The 25,243-nt window shown below is 47.5% G+C and overlaps 1 protein-coding gene across 1 annotated transcript in view; it reads left to right on the plus strand.

The window, feature by feature from the left end:
- The window catches only part of LOC112249345 (protein naked cuticle homolog 1), a 41,565-nt gene that overhangs the window by 14,372 nt on the left and 1,950 nt on the right, over positions 1–25,243 (plus strand). The window contains exons 4-10 of the mRNA XM_024419198.2: positions 13,275–13,332; positions 16,903–17,009; positions 17,173–17,268; positions 18,706–18,853; positions 21,280–21,361; positions 21,542–21,702; positions 22,203–25,243. The exon at positions 22,203–25,243 is cut by the window's right edge and continues 1,950 nt beyond it. Of these exons, the coding sequence (XP_024274966.2) occupies positions 13,275–13,332; positions 16,903–17,009; positions 17,173–17,268; positions 18,706–18,853; positions 21,280–21,361; positions 21,542–21,702; positions 22,203–22,741 (1,191 nt within the window). The 3' untranslated portion in view covers positions 22,742–25,243. The remainder of the gene's footprint in view (positions 1–13,274; positions 13,333–16,902; positions 17,010–17,172; positions 17,269–18,705; positions 18,854–21,279; positions 21,362–21,541; positions 21,703–22,202) is intronic.

A 25,243-nucleotide genomic window follows, 5' to 3' on the forward strand; every position in this document is an offset into this window, starting at 1 on the left:
AGACCAAAATAATGGTGTTCTAAAAAAGGTCCAGTCACCAGGACCACAAATACAAATTCCATCTAGACACTGTTGCCCTAGAGCACACAAAAAACTATACATACCTTGGCCTAAACATCAGCACCACAGGTAACTTCCACAAAGCTGTGAACGATCTGAGAGAAAAGGCAAGAAGGTCAATCCATGCCATCATGGAACATAAAGGAACATAAAATTCAACATACCAATTAGGATCTGGCTAAAAATACTTGAATCACTTATAGAACCCCTTGCCCTTTATGGTTGTGAGGTCTGGGGTCCGCTCACCAACCAAGAATTCACAAAATGGGACAAACACCAAATTGAGACTCTGCATGCAGAATTCTGCAAAAATATCCTCTGTGTACAACGTAGAACACCAAATAATGCATGCAGAGCAGAATTAGGCCGAGACCCACTAATTATCAAAACCCAGAAAAAAGCTGTTCAATTCTACAACCACCGAAAAGGAAGCGTTTCCCAAACCTTCCATAACAAAGCCATCACCTACAGAGAGATGAACCTGGAGAAGAGTCCCCTAAGCAAGCTGGTCCTGGGACTCTGTTCACAAACACACCCCACAGAGCCCCAGGACAGCAACACAATTAGACCCAATCAAATCATGAGAAAACAAAAAGATAATTACTTGACACATTGGAAAGAATAAACAAAAAAACTGAGCAAACTAGAATGCTATTTGGCCCTAAACAGAGAGTACACCATGGCAGAATACCTTACCACTGTGACTGACCCAAACTTAAGGAAAGCTTTGACTCTGTACAGACTCAGTGAGCATAGCCTTGAAAGGCCGCCGTAGGCAGACCTGGCTCTCAAGAGAAGACAGGCTATGTGCACACTGCCCACAAAATGAGGTGGAAACTGAGTTGCACTTCCTAACCTCATGCCCAATTTATGACCATATTAGAGACACATATTAATTACCCTCAGATTACACAGATCCACAACGAATTCAAAAACAAACCCAATTCTGATAAACTCCCATATCTATTGGGTGAAATACCACAGTGTGCCATCACAGCAGCAAGATTTGTGACCTGTTGCCACAAGAAAAGGTCAATCAGTGAAGAACAAACACCATTGTAAATATAACCCATATTTATGCTTATTTATTTTCCCTTTTGTACTTTAACCATTTGTACATCGTTACAACACTGTATATATACTTATGTCATTTGTAATGTCTTTATTATTTTGGATATTCTGTGAGTGTAGAGTTTACTGTTCATTTTTACTATTTGTTTCACTTTTGTATATTATCTACATCACTTGCTTTGGCAATGTTAACATGTTTCCCATTCCAATAAAGCCCCTTGAATTGAATTGAATTGAATTGAATTGAGAGCCGTCCACCTGGAGTTCATATGGTCTATCTACTGTATCTCCATGAACACCTTCTCTGCTGCTGGGCTGGGGGGAACCAACTGCAGAATAACATGAGCTTTAAAGACCCTTGATCAAGCAGCCATTTTCTCCTCCTCTCTGTGAGATACTTGTTTGATAAACAGCCTGATAAAAGCTAATTGCTGTGGTTACATATTTTTCAAAGCCCTAATAAATACCTTGCTTTATGCCTTGAGAAACAGGCAGGTTACAGTGGTGTGTGTTGCTGAAGGGGTTAGCAAGCTGGCAGAGCTGTAAAAGATTATCTTTGCAGGTGTAAAAGTTTTGTAAATGGGTCATTAAGGCGTTGGCTAACTTCCCACATGAACCACGAAGAGGGAAGGAGGGAGATTAGCTGAAATCAGCATGTTTCTGAAGCACAGAAATGAGGGCTGTAAATCTCCACTAATATTCTACTGAGCCTTTTAAGGGGAAGCCTTTGATGTGGATGAGGTCATGTGACCAGCAATGTTTGCAATGTTAATCTGACTTGGTTAAAATGACTGTACACGGCCTGTCCACCAATCAGACTATAAAAGCCAGAGCCAGTCATTAGGGGAGGAGTCCTCTGGGGGGCTGTCAACAGGGCTGGATTCACGCAGACGGGCACACATGCAAGCAGGCACGGTCATGCACACACGCCCACACTATTTTCTCTCTCCAGGCCCATGAGTTAAATCTGGGATCCAAAGGCATCACATTCAGCAATGTTATGTTATGCAGACGGTCTGCACAGACACACCAAATGTCACTAAACATACCAGCATTAATCCATGAGGTTGGACACCACAACACCTCCAATCACAGGACTTTTTTCCCCTTCCCAGTGTTGAGAGCTATCTGTGTGTGTGACCTGTCCAGTTAATTAGAGATAAGATGGTAAGCCCACTGGCATGCATCCTTCCAGGCCTCTCCATCTCTCCTAACCAGCCCAGCGTAGCCATCACTTAGCCCTGGTGCTGCTCACTGCATACCATACACACCAAAAGGCAGCTTCCTCCAACCTGACTGGCTGACTGACTGCTGCCGTATCCCCAGCCTGTGGCAATAATTTCCTTCCTGGACACGTGGGTGTGCTGTGAGTAAGCAGTGTCCGGCATGGGGCCGCAGAGTCTGCACCGTAACCTCGCCGACTGCAATGAAGGTGTCTGGTCCACTCTGCTCCTTCAGAAGTGTCCAATTAGCCACCGTCATCCTCCGACCATCTGGAATAGTGTTTAAACGGGCGACCTGGAGTTCAGTCAGTAAGTTGTAATGGTCCAGTTAGAGTTCAAGGAAACATTCTCTGTTTCCTTGAAGAGGGTTTTATCTGATCAGGCTGGACTTGGCTCACAAGTTGAAAAGAACCTCAAGATCAAACCTTGGATTGCCTTGACATGCTTTGATCTCAGCGAAAAGATTCAGTTGATTATCAAATGTGCATCAAATAGCATTGTAAAAGAAAACCGATATGTCTCTTTTCTTGGCATGTCAAACGGCCTCTCCTCTGCTTTTATGCAGTTATGCATAATAAAGATCTATGATGTTGGAGTCTGTCCAAGTATCTATGATTTTGGAGGGAACCCAGGAAATACCTCAAAGTAGCATCAGATGTTTTGGCCCGAGAGGATAGGCTCTTCACAGTTGAACAACAGAACAGGTCTCTCTGGTTCTGGCTCATAGTTCTACATGCTACATGCAGACACCTACATTATGTTTACTCAGCGCACATTTACACAGAGATGGCTGTTGATTTAACAGATGTGTTGCGCAATAATTGGCTGTCTGCTTTCTCCACCCTGGTAGATGTGTCTTTCTGTTTCCTGCCAAGTTCACTACAGTATATGATTTTCTGAGATCTTAATTTCATGTGTGCAAACCGATCCTTTTTGAAGCCATGCTTAGAGGCAGTGCTCCGTTCACTACCTCACAACAACACTTTCTATCTTGGAATGATCTCAAGGCGTCGTGTTTTGTCAGTACGTGCCGCCTTGTCTGACTGTGGCTGTTAAATGTCAGGTAGAGACGAGTGAGGAGGAGGAGCGGTTCACATGAAGAACTAAAGCTGAGTCTTGGGTCATGTTCATTATGGCAACAGAAAACACAGTTGCATTTCTTATTGGACAAATCTATGTAGTTCCACCCCATTTGACTCAGTTTTCAACCTAGCTCTAAGCTGCTGGTGTCTGGTGTCTGCTGATGCGTTCTGTTTTTCCAAACAGTACCACACAATTAAAAGGGTCACTGCACTTCTAACTCTCTGATCCGGATCATCCTTACTCAAGGATATAGTCACAGCACCAGACCCAAACCTTTGAACCAGCCTCCGGAGAGTCTCAGCTTACTCGGTTGGGGGCGGAGAGGGGATGGGCATTTGCTCTCAAGATGTCCTGTTCCATTAACACTACACCTTAAGCTCATTTCCTAAAACCAATATACTTTTTGTTGTTTTAGTTCTAAGATTTCAACGTCTGCCATTTGTGTGCTGCAACTTATAGTATTGTCATCAAGCCATTTGGAAATGTCTTGGCTTTAAAAACTAGCAGTTTTAGTTGATTTCTTTCATTATGAATTGAATGTATATATACATTTCAGATGTTAGCAATGGTGTGGTGTGGTTTTCTAGGTTATTCATGACCCTGTCTTGACTTAGTTGTTGTATCACCTGGACAATTTTTACATTTAAAACCCCTTTCCTTTTTTTAAACCTGGGCTCCCTAGTGGCGCAGCGGTCTGAGGCACAGCATCCCAGTGTTAGAGGTGTCACTACAGACATCCTGGTTCGAATCCAGGCTGTATCACAACCGGCCGTGATTGGGAGTCCCATAGGGCGATGCACAATTTGCCCAGCGTCGTCCGTGTTTGGCTGGTGTAGGCCATCATTGTAAATAAGAATTTGTTCTTAACTGACTTACCTTGTTAAATAAAGGTTACATTTCCTCTGGCTTCGTGTAAGGCCTATGGGCTGTGATCCTCTATCTCTCAGTCAAAAAGGCCTAACAGACAGACACCCAGACAAACATGGCCACCAACCATTCCCTTGTTCTCCCCTCTCTCTTGTCTTCCTCACATTCCCTAAATGGCCTTCCATGTGTTGTTTCCCTCCCTGCTCGGCATCGTGGGCCTGTCTTGCTCCAGTCTGACCTGAAGGTGTTCTCCACTTCCAGCACTGTCTGGGAGAGCAGAGAGCAGCGGGAGGCTCCCAACGCGTCACTCTCATAATGAGATTTTTCCTGGGTTTTGAAGGAGCGCTAGTAACACTGCTCCAACCCAACGCTGCTCCTGAGGCCTCCTGTTTGCCTCCACCGAACCCTGCGCCCCGGCTGGCTGGCGCACGATCAGGGGGAGCTGTCGTCGGCCGCCCGAGTAAATTGTCAGCCGCCTGTGTTGGGTGGAGGCAGACAGCGTTGAGACCAGGACCTTGTAGGACTTTCCACAACCCCACACTTACACACGTAAACACACACATGGTAGTTACACACACACTCATACACTGAATGCGCTCACAACCACACAGTCACACACATGTAATTACACACGCACTTATGCACACGTGCACGTACACACACATGGCCCAGTCTGTCTGTGAACACAGTGCCAGGGTAAGGCTTGCGGGCCCCCATGACAACCTCATGCACTAACTTGCCAAACTTCAGTCAGTCTATGATTTGCTCTTCACCCCTGCAGTCAGTGGTTCCTTGGCTCACTTAAACTCTCAATATAACCAATGTTAGTTCTTAAAAATAGTATTATTTGTAAATATGCAAATCTGGGTTTTCCTTTATTTTTCTTTATTTTCCCTTATTCAAATCCATATTTATGTGTCTCATTGACGTGGGTCCGCCATTTTGATTCAAAGGTCAAATCAAACAACCCTAGTAGACGGAGCGGGCAGCCTGTCCAGTACTGATGTAGCTAGCTGGGATGCTGTAATGCAGCATAGTCACACTGTGTTCCTGTCTTATGCTGCTCTAGGAATAAATCACTTTCTGTGAAGGGGCTTTAACAACTTTAAAACACACTGGGGCCATACAATCCTCCATCCTCCAAGCCCAGAAGAGAGAACGCTCTGAAGGGTCTGGCTCCTGTTGAAAGCAAAATGCTTTAAACTTTGGTTTCCACAGAACATTAAACATCATGTCTGGAAAATTGTTTTTGGTGGTCCCAAGTGTTGGAGGAAAGAGGCTTGTTCATGTGCTTACAGCATTTCATGATACTCTGAAGCTCTGGAGTAGCACCCAAATACGTTCTGCAGAGCTGGGAAAGTGACACTTCACTGTAGTCTTTGTAAAACCTTCATAAACACTCCATAACACCAGTCGTGAACACACAGAAAAAAAGCCAAAAGACCTTTACACGTACAGTATCACGCAATGTTCATCATCTGAGCAATTCATTCTCCTTGACCAGTGCTTAACTGAGCAGCTGGGCCTTCATTTTTTTGTTTTGTATAGAGTTAGACCAGGGAAACACATTTGATTAGCATATATAGTATGGAAGACGGTTACTGAAGGTATGAACGATACAGGAAGAGGCAGTGTTCATTGAGGTCTACTTGAGATGATCAAAGTGGTGCAGCTCTTGGCCTTGTCCCTGACTCTGTTTGCCTTAAGCTGCACTCCTATTGTGACCCTTGACCCCACATAGGTCATCAGACAGGCCTGTGATTGGCTCATTGGCCTGACACGACAGGTCAAGATGGATGGATCTTTTAAGGTCAGCTGGTTACCATGCTTATAGCCAGTGGAAAACACGGTCATTGAAGATAAAGAATAAAGGTTGGCTGAACAAAAGATGCTATCACTGAAAAACATTTGAACAATAGTATAAATTATTCTTTAATATCGTCACTTGTGTATTTGATCCCACATTGACCCTGAAGCAGAGGATGAAACAACTTTGAAGTGGGAATTTTTAAAAAATCAGTAAGAATCCTGTGTGAAATCTTCCATTTATTGAGCCAGCCAAGAATCCATCAATGAACTAAAACAAGTCCTAAACCTTTTTTAGAACCCCCTAAAAGAGGACAGAGATCGCTAGTCAGTATTCGCTAATCCTCGAACCTGGGAGCTGTGGGGTCCCTGTGAGCTCCCCAGGAAGAAAAGAGCAGTCTATCCCACAGTAGAGAGGGGTGAGGGCCTGACGGGTGCGGGCCTGAGGGGTGCGGGCCTGAGGGGTGAGGGCCTGGGCCAGGTCCTCCATTGATCTAAATGGAGATGCTGAGGTGGCAGGGAGGGGCTGAAGACAATGGAGTGCTCAGTGTGTCACCACCAGAGTCAGAAGTGAGGTTCAGGGGATTAAACTTAATTCTCATAGCGCTGAATAAAGCTGGTCCAGCCCTCTGCCGCCTGGTGAGGAGGTGAGGACCTGAGCCTCACTGAAAGTGTTATTGTAGCTCCATTAAAGCCTGCTGACTGGGCCACAACAGGCCCTGGAGCTGCTGGACAAAGAGAGTGGCCTTAGTGTTCCTTTGGGACAAGGCCCTGAAAGAAAGAACGAGAGACATTGTCACTTCACTGCTAAGACCAGAGGAATCTTAAGATGGGGAATTTTGGGCAGTTCTGGAATTTTAGGCAGTTCTGGAGTTCAAACTTTGAGTGTGGGTCGAGAGGGGGAGTGAGTGAGAGGAAAGGGGGAGTGAGTGAGAGGAAAGGGGGAGTGAGTGAGAGGAAAGGGTGAGTGAGAGAGGAAAGGGTGAGTGAGAGAGGAGAGGGTGAGTGAGTGAGAGGAGAGGGGGAGTGAGAGAGAGAGAGGTGAGGGGGAGCGAGTGAGTGAGGAGAGGGGGAGCGAGTGAGTGAGGAGAGGGTGAGTGAGGAGAGGGGGAGTGATGGAGAAGAGAGGGGGTGATGAAGGAGAGAGGGGAGTGAGTGAGAGGAGAGGGGGGGAGGAGTGAGTGAGTGAGAGAGAGAGAGAGAGAGAGAGAGAGAGAGAGGGGAGTGAATGAATGAGTGAGAGAGGGGGAGTGAGTGAGGAGAGGGGGAGTGAGTGAGCGAGAGAGGAGAGTGGGAGTGAGTGAGTGAGAGAGGTGAGGGGGTGTGAGTGAGTGAGTGAGTGAGGGGGGGAGGAGTGAGTGAGAGGGGGAGTGAGTGAGTGAGAGAGGGGGAGTGAGAGAGGAGAGGGCGAGTGATGGTGGAGAGAGGGGGAGTGAGTGAGAAAGAGGGGGAGTGAGTGAGAGGAGAGAGTGAGTGAGAGGAGAGAGTGAGTGAGAGAGGAGTGAGTGAGAGAGGAGAGGAGAGAGTGAGTGAGAGAGGAGAGAGTGAGTGAGTGAGGAGAGGGGGACTGAGTGAGTGATGAAGGAGATGGGGAGTGATGTAGGAGAGGGGAAGTGATGGAGGAGTGAGGGAGAGGGGGAGTGAGTGAGAGAGGATAGGGGGAGTGAGTGAGTGAGAGAGGAGAGAGAGTGAGTGAGAGAGAGAGAGAGAGAGAGAGTGAGTGAGTGAGTGAGTAGAGAGTGAGGAGAGAGTGAGAGGAGAGGAGAGGGGGAGTGAGTGAGTGAGAGAGTGAGGAGAGGGTGAGTGAGTGAGAAGAGGAAGAGTGATGGAGGAGACAGGGGGTGATGGAGGAGAGGGGGCAGTGAGAGAGAGAGAGGGGGTGAGTGAGAGGGGGGTGTGAGTGAGTGAGAGAGAGAGAGGGGGAATGAGTGAGAGGAGGGGAGGAGGAGGAGTGAGAGAGAGAGAGAGAGAGAGAGAGGGGAGAGGGGAGTGAATGAATGAGTGAGAGAGGGGGAGTGAGGAGGAGAGGGGGAGTGAGTGAGCGAGAGAGGAGAGTGGGAGTGAGTGAGTGAGAGAGGTGAGGGGGTGTGAGTGAGTGAGTGAGTGAGGGGAGTGAGTGAGTGAGAGAGAGGGGGAATGAGTGAGAGAGAGGGGGAGTGAGAGAGGAGAGGGCGAGTGATGGTGGAGAGAGGGGGAGGAGTGAGAAAGAGGGGGATGGAGAGGGAGAGTGAGTGAGAGGAGAGAGTGAGTGAGAGAGGAGAGTGAGAGAGGAGAGGAGAGAGTGAGAGAGAGGAGAAGTGAGTGAGTGAGGAGAGGGGGACTGGTGAGTGATGAAGGAGATGGGGAGTGATGTAGGAGAGGGGAAGTGATGGAGGAGTGAGGGAGAGGGGGAGTGAGTGAGAGAGGATAGGGGGGGGAGTGAGTGAGTGAGAGAGGAGAGAGAGTGAGAGAGAGAGAGAGAGAGAGAGTGAGTGAGAGTGAGTGAGTGAGTAGAGAGTGAGGAGAGAGTGAGAGGAGAGGAGAGGGGGAGTGAGTGAGTGAGAGAGTGAGGAGAGGGTGAGTGAGTGAGAAGAGGAAGAGTGATGGAGGAGACAGGGGGTGATGGAGGAGAGGGGGCAGTGAGTGAGAGAGAGGGGGTGAGTGAGAGGGGGGGGTGAGTGAGAGAGAGAGAGAGGGGGAATGAGTGAGAGGGGGAGTGACTTAGAGAGAGGGTGAGAGAGTGAGGAGTGGAAGAGTGATGGAGGGGAAAGTTAGTGAGAGAGAGGAGAGGGGGAGTGAGTGAGAAGAAGAACAGTGATGGAGGAGAGAGGGGGTGATGGAGGAGAGGGGGAGTGAGTGAGAGAGGGGGAGTGAGTGAGTGATGAAGGAGAGGGGGAGTGATGTAGGAGAGGGGAAGTGAGTGAGAGAGGAGAGGGGGAGTGAGCGAGTGAGTGAGAGAGGAGAGTTGGAGTGAGTGAGTAGAGAGTGAGGAGAGAGTGAGAGGAGAGGCGGAGTGAGGGAGTGAGTGAGTGAGTGAGGAGAGGGTGAGAGCGTGAGGAGTGGAAGAGTGATGGAGGAGAGAGGGGGAGTGGGTGAGAGAGAGGAGAGGGGGAGTGAGTGAGTGGAGAGGGGGAGTGAGAGAGAGAGAGAGAGGGGGAGAGGGAGAGAGAGAGAGAGAGGGAGTGAGAGAGGAGAGAGAGTGAGTGAGTGAGGAGAGGGGGAATGAGTGAGTGATGGAGAAGAGGGGGAGTGAGAGAGGAGAGGGGGAGTGAGAGAGGAGAGGGGGAGTGATGGAGGAGAGAGGGGGAATGAATGAGAGGGGGAGTGAGTGGAGAGGAGAGGGAGTGAGTGAGTGAGTGAGAGAGAGTGAGTGAATGAGTGAGAGGGGGAGGAGTGAGAGAGGAGAGAGGGGAGTGAGTGAGAGAGAGCGGATAGGGGGAGTGAGTGAGAGAGAGGAGAGGGGGATTGAGTGAGTGAGTAAGAGGCGAGTGGGAGTGAGTGAGGGAGAGGGGTAGTGAGTGAGAGAGGAGAGTGGGAGTGATGGAGGAGAGAGTGGGGGGAGTGAGTTAGTGATTGAGATAGGGGGAGTGAGAAGAGGAGTGAGTGAGAGAGAGAGAGTGAGAGAGGAGAGGGGGAGTGAGGTGAGTGAGTGAGTGAGTGATGGAGAGGGGGAGGGAGTGATGGAGAGGAGGAGTGAGTGATGGAGAGAGGGAGGGAGTGATAGTGAGGGAGAGAGAAACGAGAAGGGGTGAGAGAGGGAAACGAGAGGGGGATGGGGAGTGAGAGAGCGAAGGAGAGGAAAGGAGTGAGAGAAAGGAGAGGGAGTGAGAGCGAAACGAGATGGGGTGAGGGAGAGAGGGGCAGGAGAGAGGGCATAGGGAGTGAGAGAGAGAAACGAGAGGGGCGGGGAAGAGGGAGGGAGTGAGAGAGAGAGAGAAATAAGAAGGGGGCGAGAAAGAGGGTGAGGTTTTTACCGAATGTATAAAAACATTTTCAACATTAAGCAGAGATGCCAAGAGCAGATCCCGGAGTAACCCCAGCATACTAATAATACTGCTGCCATCCATCATCACAGACAACAACCAATTAGCACATTCCTCTTTCCACTGTTCTCATGTTCTTGGCTAATCCCTCCATTTTGCGTCATTCATCAAAAACAGAAAATGTTTTCGACTCAATACTGAGTGTGAGTGTGAGAGGCTGGAGGAATGTTGATTGAGGGGTGATTTTTCTGGGTGTTTATGGAAGGAGGCTGTGGCCTGGGCTGGGTCCTGGGCTGGGTTACTGTACAGACCTGGACCTTAATTGTGAAGAGTACTGTAGACCTGGAGCTCTGTGGCTGTGGTGCCAATGCTGGCTGCAGTACTACTGACAATTAAGTTGTCAGCTGGCGCTCCAGAGCCCTCCTCCTCTGACCTGAAGAACTCTGCCTGCCTGACCTGCAGAGACAGTCCTGACGCCACTCAGGGACAGCCATCTGACTGCAGCTCTCTCTGTCTTTGTCTCTGTCTCTGTCTCTGTCTCTCACACACACACACAAACACACACACACACACACACACACACACACACACACACACACACACACACACACACACACACACACACACACACACACACACACACACACACACACACACACACACACACTACAGCTTAATCTGTACTACATTCAGAGCCCCCTGCTGAGGACCTGTAAATACGAGGCATTCAGAAATGCTTAACAGATGTGTGCTGGCAGCAGGATTTCAGCAGTGCTGAGACATTCAGGTCCTGAGTGTGTTCTTATGTTGGCCAGGGATATCTTTTAAAGCAGCGCACACATGGAGAGCCTCTCCTGTTACTTACCCTGTCTGCTGCAGACTGCTCTGCTGGCTGCCTAGCAAAGGCAAAGCAGGGGCTGAGTGCCTAAGCAGCAACACAACACTACTTCATATAACTCTCTCCCCACCGCCCCACCGCCCACTCCCTCCTATCTCCATCTCTACTCTCAATTCTTCCACACAGTCAGTGTCTGATTTTTATCTCCTGGGCTGGCTTCTTTTGGGCCTGACTATATTAGTCTGGGCCTAGTTTAAATAGCAGGCTGGTAAGGTTTCGGCTCCGTGGGAGAGAGAGGAACCTGGCTACATCCTGAGGAGGTTTTAATGATTCAGACAGCCTCAGTCAAGCTGTGTCCCAAATGGCACCCTACTCCATATTTAGTGCACTATAGTCAGTCAGTCAGTCAGTGATGTGGTGTATACTCCTCCTGAGGTGCCACCCCACTGGGTACACTGCAGAGCTGCTCTACTAGGCTGACTGGGCTAGGATCACAGCAGCTGAACTCTACCTCTCTACTGGATTAAACCCAAATGTCTCCTACACGTTCTCACTCTCATAAATCCACCTCTTTAACACAGAGAGGGGAGAGAGCTAGCAGCTCCACATAGACTAGATCAAGCAGCTCAGGTGTTGTTTTCGTGTTTTTTGATTTGATTGCTGGAGTAAGTACTTCACACAAGGGATAGGGTGTACTGTGTTTATAATGTAGTTAGTATGTCTCTGGGTTTATATCTCTGTAGGTTTATGGTGTGAGAGTGTTTTCAGTATTATGTATGTCTATGCCAGAGCGAGAGAGAGAGAGCTTTTTCCGATGTGTGTGTAAAAGAGAACTCTCAAATCAAGGGGGTGTGTGTGAAAGAGAACTCTCAGATCAGGGGTGTGTGTGAAAGAGAACTCTCAGATCAGGGTGTGTGTGAAAGAGAACTCTCAGATCAGGGTGTGTGTGAAAGAGAACTCTCAGATCAGGGGTGTGTGTGAAAGAGAACTCTCAGATCAGGGGTGTGTGTGAAAGAGAACTCTCAAATCAGGGGTGTGTGTGAAAGAGAACTCTCAGATCAGGGGTGTGTGTGAAAGAGAACTCTCAAATCAGGGGTGTGTGTGAACTCTCAGAAAGAGAACTCTCAGATCAGGGGTGTGTGTGAAAGAGAACTCTCAGATCAGGGGTGTGTGTGAAAGAGAACTCTCAGATCAGGGGTGTGTGTGAAAGAGAACTCTCAGATCAGGGGGTGTGTGTGAAAGAGAACTCTCAGATCAGGGGTGTGTGTGAAAGAGAACTCTCAGATCAGGGGTGTGTGTGAAAGAGAACTCTCAGATCAGGGGGGTGTGTGTGAAAGAGAACTCTCAGATCAGGGGTGTGTGTGAAAGAGAACTCTCAGATCAGAAAGAGAACTCTCAGATCAGGGGTGTGTGTGAAAGAGAACTCTCAGATCAGGGGGGTGTGTGTGAAAGAGAACTCTCAGATCAGGGGTGTGTGTGAAAGAGAACTCTCAGATCAGGGGTGTGTGTGAAAGAGAACTCTCAGATCAGGGGTGTGTGTGTGAAAGAGAACTCTCAGATCAGGGGTGTGTGTGAAAGAGAACTCTCAGATCAGGGGTGTGTGTGAAAGAGAACTCTCAAATCCTGGGTGTGTGTGAAAGAGAACTCTCAGATCAGGGCTGTGTGTGTGAAAGAGAACTCTCAGATCAGGGGTGTGTGTGTGTAATGGTTATTGGGCCAGATGACTGTAATGCCACAGAGACACCTGAGTTGGCATTTTCCATGGTGAAGCCCTGTGCTCACATATCACGCAGTCCCATTGGTATGCACTCACAGACACGGCTGCCAGGAGAGGGGCTCGGGTGGACTGAAAAAACAATCCCACCAGCGTATCGCTACCCCCAATGACGATAGACCCCGTCACGGAAATAACCTCACAGACAACCCACAATTCCCCACAGGAAGAGTGTGATTGTGACCAGTGATTTGAGGCCGTTCTTTGACCAACTCCAGTACTGTGTGTCAGTGACATTCAGTCATACGCTCACTCTGTTTAGATTCTTCAATTACAGTACTGTCTTCTCTAACTTTCTGGTTCTGCTCAGCTTCAACTCACAGTTGTCAAACATATACAGTGTATATAGAGCTGAATACTGTCATTTGGATTTAGCCATGTCAGTATGTATTGGCAGCTCTAATGTATATCTCCAGTGTCCATCTAGAATAGTTTGTTTATATGGTGACTATACTCTTCCTCTTTACTGTATGTATGACAACAAACATGGAAATAAACTCTGTAGCTAAATCTGGTGGAATATATATTTATTGTGCTTGGTCTGTGACAAATACACTAAAATAAATGTGTTTCTGTTTCTCTTTCTCCAGGATGTGTTGGACAAGGCGTGTGCAGAGGGGATCAGTGATGAACATTACCGTTTAGAAGGTATGACCCCTCCCCCCCCAAAGCTCCTGAAATGTGCTGATGAGGTGGATGTATGGAACCCCTCCCCCAGCTCCTCTCTCCCCCCTTTACCTACCTTCTCCTTTCCTCCTCCCTTTCTCTCACCCGGCCCTCCCCTCCCACTCTGTGCTTTGCAACCCACCTCCATCTATTCTGTTTTCCCCCTGTGTGGTGTCATCTTGGATTAAGGAATCAGGGTGGAAGGCCTCCCCTTTCATCTGAAAAGAGTACCAGAGCTCTGTTGTGCTACCTAACTGGCAGCGGGGGAGAGTGGGATGGGACCAGCCCAAAGCTCTGTTGTGCTACCTAACTGGCAGCAGGGGAGACTGGGATGGGACCAGCCCAGAGCTCTGTTGTGCTACCTAACTGGCAGCAGGGGTGACTGGGATGGGACCAGCCCAGAGCTCTGTTGTGCTACCTAACTGGCAGCAGGGGAGACTGGCATGGGACCAGCCCAGAGCTCTGTTGTGCTACCTAACTGGCAGCAGGGGAGAGTGGTATGGGACCAGCCCAGAGCTCTGTTGTGCTACCTAACTGGCAGCAGGGGAGACTGGGATGGGACCAGCCCAGAGCTCTGTTGTGCTACCTAACTGGCAGCAGTGGAGACTGGGATGGGACCAGCCCAGAGCTCTGTTGTGCTACTTAAATGGCAGCAGGGGAGAGTGGAATGGGACCAGCCCAGAGCTCTGTTGTGCTACCTAACTGGCAGCAGGGGAGAGTGGGATGGGACCAGCCCAGAGCTCTGTTGTGCTACTTTACTGGCAGCAGGGGAGACTGGGATGGGACCAGGCCAGATATGTGGGTCAGGGTGTCTCGGCTGGCTAGTTTTGTCGTTGACTTGAGCTAGTTCAGGCTGGTTTATATTAAGGGGTGGGCCAGGTATGCTTTGGTCCTCATCAGTGTCTTCTCCTCATAAAAGTGCCTAAAGACCTGGTGAAAAGCACTATAAATACAACCTATTATGGAACATGTAGTTATGATAATGTTAGATGACCGCACACCAGACCTGGTTCATGTCAAAATCCCTCCGTGTGTCCGCTTCGTAGCCATCTTGGTCCCTTTCTCTTCCCCTCATTCTCAGAAGAGTAGACACACCATGGTTCTCTTACAGACTCTGTAAAAGTACTATTTGTTGTACATTTCAGTAAGAACTTATGAGAGACATCTTATTATCAAAGTAGTTCTTGATTTCCATTTGGTATAATTCTTCTTTAGACCTGGTGGTTCATTGCTTAAATCACATTTAAACTTGAATGAAAGCCGTTATGGAGCATTCCGGCTTCTTGATTCTTTATAACCCTGGAAAGAAAGTGGTTTGTTGAAGGGGAAAGGGACAGACATAGAGAGCCAGAGAGAGGTTACGGATGATCGTTAGGCCAAAGCACATATGAAAGCTTGTCTTTCCTCAGGGCTTCAGTAAGCATTTTCAAAGAAAGTTTGTGAGGATTAAAAAATAACTTGCTGGCAAAATTGCAAAGCGGGATGAAGCAAAAGGGATCCAAGATGGTAGTGTGTTTTGACTCTTTGGATCTTGCAGTTACTTCCTCTGTGCCTTTTCAAATGTAGTTTTCACAAGGCCATTAACTGAGGCTTAGATAACTCAATCAGCTGTATAAACCTGTATCTCTGTGTCTGGTCACACTTGCGTGACTCTCAGCTTTCACTTCTGTGTGGATGGTCTGAGAGTGAGTGACAGCGGTCTTGTGTGTGTAATTGCAGGGCTGTTGGATCAGGCATGATGGCATTTTGAGAGTGCCAGCCCAGTCCCTCCTCCACTCCCATCAGATCACCAGCCAATCCTCTGGCAGCATTTAGTTCCACTCATGAAGAGCAGGCCTACTGTATTTCAGTGACGTCTGAGAGGTCTGAGAGGGAGATAGCAGATTATGTCTACATAGGGGATAGGGTGCCCTCTTGGACATAGCCTACAGTATTCCTCTGGGTCTTTTCATTAGCCTGGAGATAAGCATCACCATCTCCACATTGGGCTTGTTACCCAACAGATTTGCCCCCTCGCATGGCACAATGGTACCTTTGAGCATCTGTGATGATCAAAGACAGGGTTCAATTTTCCTCCTTCAAAAAGTTTTTGCTCCCCAGGATGCTGCCTTTCATTGTGCCTGCAGCCGAGAGGACAGGAGACGGGACAGACATGTTCCTCTCTCTTTGATCTGCTTGGATACGGAGGAAAGAGAACGAGGCTGTTGTGTCTGTCTGTCTGCTCCTTTGGCGACCACAACAAACGCTGTTTCAGATTTGACTTGGCTTAATTAATTAGTGATTCTGTTTTACAGCCGTCTGGTCTGATCCTCGGCCAAAAGGTTTGAGAATGGAACTTCAAAGTGCAACAGGGGGGGGGGTTTGGGGGGGGGGGTGTGTGTGTGTGTGTGTGTGTGTGTGTGTGTGTGTGTGTGTGTGTGTGTGTGTGTGTGTGTGTGCGCAGTAACCCAGCCATCTCCTGGTCCTGATTGGTCGGGCAGGAGCACAAGCAAAACCAAATGGCCACCAACTGCGTCCCGATGAAATGCCACCCTATTCCGTAAATAGTGCACTACTTGGACCCATGGAGTGACACTGTGTATTCATGGCCTCTGCCCTCGGCCTATCAGTCTCTTTTTAATTTGTAGTACCCAGGTCTGAAACATCTCAGCGTTTTTAGTTGGATTCTGATGTGATGAGAGGATATGAAAGGACTGTGACATGTTACAGTAGGAGATGTTGGTGGGCTGACATACACTATACAGGTTTGATACTGTAGTTGGGGCCTACTGTTGATGAGGATGTGCGTAGCAGTGGAATAGGATGTGTGTGTGACAGACGAGGTGAGGCCTCCCTATGGACGCTGTCTGTCTGGGCTATATGTCTGGAAGCTATAATACTCAGTGAAACATCCAGCATTATGAGCTCAGCTACAGTGGGCACAGAGACCGAGGCAGGGCTCCCACAGGGTTCTTTGATGTTCAGATCAGATCATGTTCCCACTTTAGAATGTAATATCTTAAGCCACATTATACAGTAGCATCATGTCCTGTTCTTGGCATGTAGGGCATGTTATGTCTGTTCAGTTCCATGTTCTATTCATCCACCTCCTCTCCCATTCCTGGGGCTATGCTAGCACTTTCCCATGGCAATGATGTGCATCCAAGCCCCGGAGTATTTTGTGGCTGTGCCTTATGCTTATTTATACACTGGATTCTTGACGTAGCTTACTGTAATATATCTACTGCTGTGCATATCTACTGCTGTACATATCTACTGCTGTACATATCATTCTTAGTTGATCCTGTGTACATTCTCCCGGTGTACATACATATAGTTTGCATTTGATTACTGCTACAGTGCTATTTGGGTTGTTAATCAGATTTGTCCCACCGTTGTTGATTTCTTGTCTTTTTTTGTATTTTCTTTCCTTACATTTTATTTGACATTTTACTGCATCGTTAGGAGCTAGTAACATTAGCATTTCACTGCACCTGCTACAACATCTGCTAAACTGTGTACGCGACCAGTAAACCTTTATTTGATCATTTGGTTGCGTGTCTGTTCTTACAGTGGCTCTGCCCCCGGAGAAGACGGTGGACAGTTGCTGTGTGGAGGAGAAGATGCAGGGGAGAGCGAGCCAGGCGCCCACAGGCACACAGAAACAGCTCCAGTTGGAAGTGAGTGTGAAGTTGAACTGTGAACCACCAACATGGACCAGTTATTAGTGCTTCTGGGAAAAACTAGAGCGACAATATAATACTCTTTCAGGGATGGAAGGAGGCACACTTGCACACAGTCGTGAATGTATTGATACTTCTATTGCAATGCGATTCGTTTCAGGAGCTTGAGTGTGCCGTCTCTGTAGAGGAAGACAACAGACAGGAGTGGACATTCACGCTGTATGATTTTGACAACAATGGCAAGGTCACCAGAGAGGTGAGGGTTCAAACACGTTTTATATTCAAACATACTCTAACACATAACAGGGCACTTTCCTTTTCCCCGCCCATGATCTTTTCCTCTTTCAAACTAACACACACTTACACATACATAGACTAAGGGAGACACAACCAGATGAAGTTACATTCATCCATTTCAATAATACAGCCACTAGGAACCAAAGAGACCTTTTCCTTCCCAGCGATAGATACCTAGTGGCTGGCTTCTGCCTTGTAAAGATCTGAGCAGTGCAGTCAGAGAGGCCTGTATTTTTGGAGAGCTGAGTTGAAACGGTGTGAAGAGACTGAAGCCGTCCTGTGTGGTGGGATGGTTGGATCTCCAGTTTCTCTGGCATCGCCCATGGCCCCGCGGCACATGAGACGGCAGGCGGCAGCTCACACAAAAAGAAGAAGAAGGAAATCGCTTTCTTCTCCAGCTCCCTTTCTTTATTTCTTCAGACGTATGAAAAAATTGAAAACTAAAAGTGACATAGGAAGCTTTTTTACGTCTTAGCGTTTGAAACGGTATCTGGAGCCAGTCCCCAAAGAGCTCATAATAGGCCTTTATGTTGTATTGAGAGAGAGGCAAGGCAATAGGAATGCAGGCATTTGGACGTTTTAGAGGAGCGAGAGCAGAAGCTAGGCTAACAGGCCCAAAAAGGTCCCTATTTCTGAGTGGTTTTGTAAGCCCCTTTTCTCGGCAGTGACAGTCCAGGGAACATTAGTAGAAATGCAGTAATTAACCTCAGAGGGAAAATGCGAACAAGACTTGAAATATGTATAATTAAACATACTATGCTACTGATCCATCTGTGGATGTTCATGTTGCTCTCTTCCTGAAGAGGCTTTTAAAGACTTAAGCGAGTGCAGATTTCAGATGTCTGCTCTATGCTCACTGACTTTGTGTGTGCCTGTTATTCAGCCTTTCTACAGGAATCCCACCCTACAGGATTTTCCCTCTTATGTTCTCTCTTTCTTATTCTGTCTATGTCTGACTCTTAGCCCTGAGGCAAAGGTCTGTGCTATGGCCCTCAGCTACTCGACTCATTCAAAGAGCGAGAAAGAGAGAGATAGTGAGAGGGAGAATACTTTTAAAAGCTCTTAATTGAACCATTTCCAAAGTTACACAGAAAGCCTACAGAGAGAAAGGGTAATGGAGGCTCTATTAAGAGCAGAGCTGCTATAGAGTGGGTTGTGCATTATTTAATCTTTTAGCACTTCCCCTCCCACCTCCCAGACATATCTTGTCATGCATTTATCCTATATTTGTGCTCTCTGCCTGATCACTTTACAGGGAGAACACTGAAATAAAACAACTGACAACTCAGCATGTACTTCTCTTCATCTCTCCTGTAACATGCTAGACAGACTACAGTAACTGAGTTGTCGGCTGTGCACTAACTCAGACCATCTCGCGCTCTCCCTCCCCCCTCAGGACATCACCAGCCTGCTCCACACCATCTATGAGGTGGTGGACACATCGGTCAACCATTCCCCCAGCAGCAGCAAGACACTGCGGGTCAAGCTCTCCGTGGCCCCCGACTCCAGCCAGCGCTGGCGGAGCTGCACTCAGGGCCCCGCAGGTAACCACCAGGCTGGGGGAGGATCACAGGGCTGGGAAGGGGGAGGGAGGGAGGATGGGGAGACAGATGGGGAAGAAGAGGTAGGGGAGGGGAGAGAGCGGTGTTCTTTGGGCTCCCCTACTTGACTGTTCTGCTGTCAGCACATCCAGAGTCTTGTTTGTTGTCATGCGGAAAGGCACCTGCTTCAGGCATGTCAGACTCCTCTCTCTCTCTCTCTCTCTCTCTCTCTCTCTCTCTCTCTCTCTCTCTCTCTCTCATCTCTCTGCCCGTGTCTCCATTTCATCCATTGCTCCATCTCTCCGGCACAATGGGGTTCATTTTTAATGATGGGAGTAGTGACAGAGCTGAGAACCCCCCAGTGCCTTCAAATACTCTGAAAGAAACCTTAAGAGATGCACCAACTCCTTTTGATAACCACAACCATTTTATTTTTCTCCAAAGTGTTTCTTCTTCTCCCTCACCCCCCACTTCTCAGAGCTGTCGGTAAAATATAGCTACATTCAATGTAACTTTTCTAACTGACGACTTGGTAAGCAAGTATTGAGATTTTCTTTTAAATTGCTACAAAATATGACGCCCTGTTTGTTTACTTCCTGTTTTTGTGTCTATTTATAACGTCAAGGGATTCAAAAGAAGCAGGCTTTGAAAACGAAACATTAGCTGTCAGTCTTCACGCTAATTTCAGCTGTCTTCATGCTAATTTCAAACCACAACATATCACACTTCATTAATAAACTCTGGGTTATATATACAGTACCAGTCAAAAGTTTGGACACAACTACTCATTCCAGGGTTTTTCTTTATTTTTACTATTTAATAGTGAAGACATCAAGACTATGAAATAACACATATGGAATCATGTAGTAACCAAAAAAGTGTTAAACAAATCAAAATATATTTCATATTTTAGATTCTTCAAAGTAGCCAACCTTTGCCTTGATGACAGCTTTGCACATTCTCTCAACCAGCATCATGAGGTAGTCACCTGGAATGCTTTTCAGTTAACAGGTGTGCCTTGTTAAAAGTTAATTTGTGGAATTTCTTTCCTTAATGCGTTTGAGCCAATCAGTTGTGTTGTGACAAGTTAGGTGTAGTATGCAGAAGATAGCCCTATTTGGTAAAAGAACAGCTCAAATAAGCAAAGAGAAATGACAGTTCATCATTACTTTCAGACATGAAGGTCAGACAATCTGGGAAAATTTGAAGAACTTTGAAAGTTGCTTTAAGTGCAGTCCCAAAAAACATCAAGCGCTATGATGAAACTAGCTCTCATGAGGACCGGAACGAGAAAGGAAGAGTTACCTCTGCTGCAGAGGATACATTCATTAGAGTTACCAGCCTCAGAAATTGCTTCACAGATTTCAATTAACAGACACATTGAAACATCAACTGTTCAGTAGAGACTTGAATCAGGCTTTCATGGTTGAATTGCTGCAAAGAAACCACTACTAAAGGACACCAATAAGAAGAAGAGACTTGCTTGGGCCAAGAAACACGAGCAATGGACATTAGACTGGTGGAAACCTGTCCAAATTTGAGATTTTTGGTTCCAACCACCGTGAGAGGCAGAGTAGGTGAACGGATGTTCTCTGCGTGTGTGGCTCCCACCGTGAAGCTTGGAGGAGGTGGTGTGGAGGTGCTATGCTGGTGACACAGTCTGTGATTTATTTTGAATTCAATGCAGACTTAAACAGCATGGCTACCACAGCATTCTGCAGCATTACACCAGTCCCACTAAGCGTAAACCAGATGGGATATCATTTGTTTTTCAACAGAACAATGACCCAGCACACTTCCAGGCTGTGTAACGGCTATTTGACCAAGGAGGAGAGTGATGGAGTGATGCATCAGATGACCTGGCCACCCCAATCACCTGACCTCAACCCAATTGAGATGGTTTGGGATGAGTTGCACTGCAGAGTGAAGGAAAAGCAGTCAACAAGTGCTCAGCATATGCGGGAACTCCTTCAAGACTGTTGGAAAAGGATTCCAGGTGAAGCTGGTTGAGAGAATGCCAGGAATGTGCAAAGCTGCCATCAAGGCAAATGGTTGCTACTTTGAAGAATCTCAAATATATTGTGATCGTTTTAACACATTTTTGGTTACTTCATGATTCCATATGTGTTATTTCATAGTTTTAATGTCTTCACTATTATTCTGCAATGTAGAAAATAGTACAAATAAAGAAAAACCCTTGAATGAGTAGATGGGTCCAAACTTTTGACTGGTACTGTATATATTTTTTCTTTGTCTTATATGAGGCCTGGGGTAAATAAATGAAGCATTGTTGTTTTTTCTCTTTTATAGATCTTCAAAGTAAAAGGCTGTGAACAAAGATTTCTTTCTTCTGAGAGAAATAGACATGCGTGTGTGCGTGTGTGTGGTTGTGGCTGCTCTTTTTGATAATGTCCTGCTCACTCTCACAGACATGCCCCACCCCAGAACCAAGACTGACAAGTGCATTGAAGACCTTAAAAGTGCAGAGAAGAAGTCTCGAGCCCTCCTCAGGTAACAGATGTTTTACAGCCTGCATCAAGGTTTTACAAGACAATAATGTGTATCTGTGCATTTTTGACACCAATAACAACATTTCTTTTGACACCGACAGAATGTATGTTTTGCAATGCATCTAAAAGAGCTAAAATACTGCTTCAAGCTGTTGTAAAGTCGCATCTCTCTCCCCTCCAGGCGCCATCACAGTGACCACCACACTATCCAGCACCAGGTTCTGATCCAGCAGGGTCAGAGTCAGGGCTGCCAGCGCCACTGTGTGGATGAGAACCTGGAGCGCAGGAACCACTACCTCGACCTGGCCGGCATCGAGAATTACACATCCCGCTTTGGAGCAGGTGAGCTGGTCTGGGGGGGGGGGGTGATGATGGAGAGATTGGAGACTAGAGGCACTGACCGGTCACAGCACCTGGGTACTTTGAAGCTGTGTCCAGATAGAGGGAGGCCTTCATTACCCCAGCACCTGCTTGGAGGGAGACAGGCAGGCAGGTCTGGCCAGTAAAACATCTGGACCCACCGGGGCACAATACGATATGTCTTCAGGGGCCAGGCTTCATCATGAAGTGAATTCAATTCTGTTTAATATGGGGCTGCTTTTGTTTAAATGTCTGTGTTGACGGGGAGTTTTTTTTTTAGTGTGACACCCTCTAGTTCAAAGAAGAAAATACTCTTTGTCCCGTGAAAAAAAAACCCAGAAAGAATGGGAAAAGGTATTAAAATAGTATTGGAACTGGTAATATTAACGTTTATGAGTTCTCAGTCTTTCAATGAAGTTAGTGATGTATCAATTGAGCCATCATGGGTTATTTATCCTGACCTGTATTTCTCCCCTCTCCAGCCCCCACCACAGAGCCTGTGAAAGCAGAGCCACAGACCCGACCATCGAACCAGACCAGGTCTCGCTCTCATGAACCAGAGAACGGCCACACCTACTCCCACCACCGTCGCTCACAGGTGGCCATGGAGAGCAGCGCCGCCCCAGGCCCTGACACCCTTTGTCCCCCACGACCGAGTAAAGACTCAGGTAAACACGCCCTGCGCTCCCCCAAGACCCACAGCCGGACACACCCCACACAGACCACCACAGGCAGGGTGATGAGGAGCAGAGGGGCCCCACCTCCCCCGGCCCTACCCAGCCAGGCCCCCCCTCACCAGTCCTCAGCCCCCTACCGCAGGCACAAGCAGAGGGCCAGGGAGGGCCAGCAGCAGTACCAGGCCCTGGGGGCTCCAGTGGGGCCTGTGGTGGAGAAGGAGCAGGTGAGGGTCCTACCCAGTGTGCTCCTCTATGAAGGAGGGCTGGCCCAGATGGTTCAAAGGCACGAGCATCATCACCACCATGAACACCACCACCACTACCACCACTTCTACCAGTCCTGAGGCAGCCAGCCAGCTCCCTGCCCTGCTGCACCAGAGCACCTTCTCACAGCCCCACCTCAACCTGGCTCCACTGCCAGGCCAGTAGACCCTACAGACAGACAGACAGGCCCCTCCCACATAGCACAGCAACCGCACAGCCAGAACTGTGTCACTGTTAGGGGGAGTTGGGTCTTGCATGACCCTGTGGGCTAAGAGGACAGGACATCAAGAGGAGTTGGACAGACAGGGGGAGGACAGGGGGAGGTGCAGGGTGAAGAGGGTTATTATGGGGTTGTCCAGGCATGAAGAGTCCCTGTGAGTCAGCGGGACAGTGTCTCGGTCTTCAGGTGTGCCAGGAACCAGGAGCAGGACACGGCAGAGGGATGTAACAGGGGAACCTGAGAGGAACAGAAGGAGAAAAGAGACTTGGCTGTAGTCCTTCAGAGGACTCCTCTCATCCCTCCCTGTCTGTCTGGTTCTCTGAAACCCTCTACTCTGATGGACTAGGTGACTTTACCAAGCCATACTGGCACTGCCATCCTCACAGACCTCTACGTTTTGGGGAATGAGAGGTGAGGGTCTGGTTTGGAGAGCGAGAGAGATTTGTGTGTATGAATATACGGTGTGTGTGAGAGCATGTGTTACCTGTCTGCTGTGACGCCACTGAAAACCACTTGAAAAGCACTTGTGGGTGCAGTTGCATTGGAGACACTTTGGGCTGTCAGAACAGAGGGCTGACAGGCATCGGCTGGATATGATGAAGACAAGATCATCCAGCTCCTGAATCTCACATGCAATACAGGACCCTCCCTGAGAGAACGATGTTGAAATGTTCAGTGAGAATAGAAGACTGTAATCAGCTGCTACCTCTAGTGTTATTAATGGTGTTATTATTATTGTTATTAATCAGATGCTATTTTTCAGTGACATTTTGTTGTATTTTTTAAAGATGATACAATCTGCAGTAATGTAGTGTTGAAACGCTCCTACATTTTTTACCTACATATTGTATATATTATCAACATTATAATCTTTATTTATAATGTGACATTTGTATCAACAATCTACATTTATTTCTCACTCTACCCCATTTTCCCAATGTACCCTATTGAAAGACCACTATGTATTCAATTTAGACCATCAAAGATACAACTCTGACTCCCTCTAATATCACCACCTAATATCACCACACACAGTTATTTCACACAAATGGTCAGTGTACACCTTCTCAAGTACATCTCTGCCTTCTGAACAGTGTCTGTCCAATCGTTGTGGTTAGCAGTTCACAGTAAGGCTTTTTCTCAATAGCTGAATCATAAGTATGTAGTGGTTGACAATCCACAGCAGTCCCATGATCCTCCAGGTCTGATCATAACACATGACCCTAACCGCTGTCCCCTCATGAGGCATCCCCCTGTCCCCAACTGTCAGCACCTGTTTCACCAGGCCGCCATCATGCCATGTGTCCCCAGCACTCAGGCAACAAGGCTCTGTTTATGACGCTGGCTGGACTGGGATGGAGGCTCTCAGCTGTCTGTCTCATTCCTCTGGTGCGAGGTGACACCAGGCCCTGCCCGCAGGCTCCACCAGGACCATAACTCACCCTGCTGAAGGCCTGCTGTCGGGTAGGCAGCTCCAACCACACAGGACCTCTCAGATCGTCTCCCACCCTAGGTGAACCATCAGAGCCCTACACCACTGTTTAGGGCAGGTCACTATGGTATGCCTGCATCTGGGTCCAGGAGCTCCTGACTGAGTATTATCTGGTCAGGGTAAAGAGGAAAATACTGTCATCAGCAATGTTCCCTCTATTTTTTTCCCTCACTGAGCAAATTTCAGGCCTGCTGAGCAAACTTGAACATTGTGAAAATTCGGTGCAACTTACGAAGCACATTTAATGTGAACACTGAGGCTGTCCCCGATTAGGGTACACCTTTAACAGTGGTCAAGTAGGCTACTGTGGCTATTTGATAATAATGTAGGCCTACTTGACTGGCCAACCATCAAAAACAATGGAGACAATTCACCCCATAATATGTTAACATGGAATAGCTGTTCTATCGTTCAGCCTACAGTAGCAGACAGTGTGTGGTGTTCAATGTAGGCTACATTCTATGAGACTATTGAATACTACATGCAGGGCATGACATTAACCTGTTTATCCACTTGTCCTTCAGACAAGGAGGTGATTGTAAATGTTGTGTTTGATGCAAGAATCCACTTTATAAAATGAAAAGCATCATTATTCACATACCATTATTACAGAAAATCAGGCAAAAATATTCTACCCTCTGCCTAGATAAATAAGAGATAAATAAGCAATTTACCTGACTTGCTTTTCAAAGATGTCTAGAAATGCACATGTTTTGTGCTCTTGCAGGAAGCAATCACTCCCCCATTGCTGACTAAAAATGATCTATAACTGGGCTAATAACTGACTAACTAGCGAAGGATATGAACACAGGTACACATGTTGCTACATGCAGCTCTGGCTTTGATCTCAAAACAAACTCATCTACTCAC

This window comes from Oncorhynchus tshawytscha, linkage group LG12, assembly GCF_018296145.1.
Source record: "Oncorhynchus tshawytscha isolate Ot180627B linkage group LG12, Otsh_v2.0, whole genome shotgun sequence".
Classification (NCBI taxonomy): domain Eukaryota; kingdom Metazoa; phylum Chordata; class Actinopteri; order Salmoniformes; family Salmonidae; genus Oncorhynchus; species Oncorhynchus tshawytscha.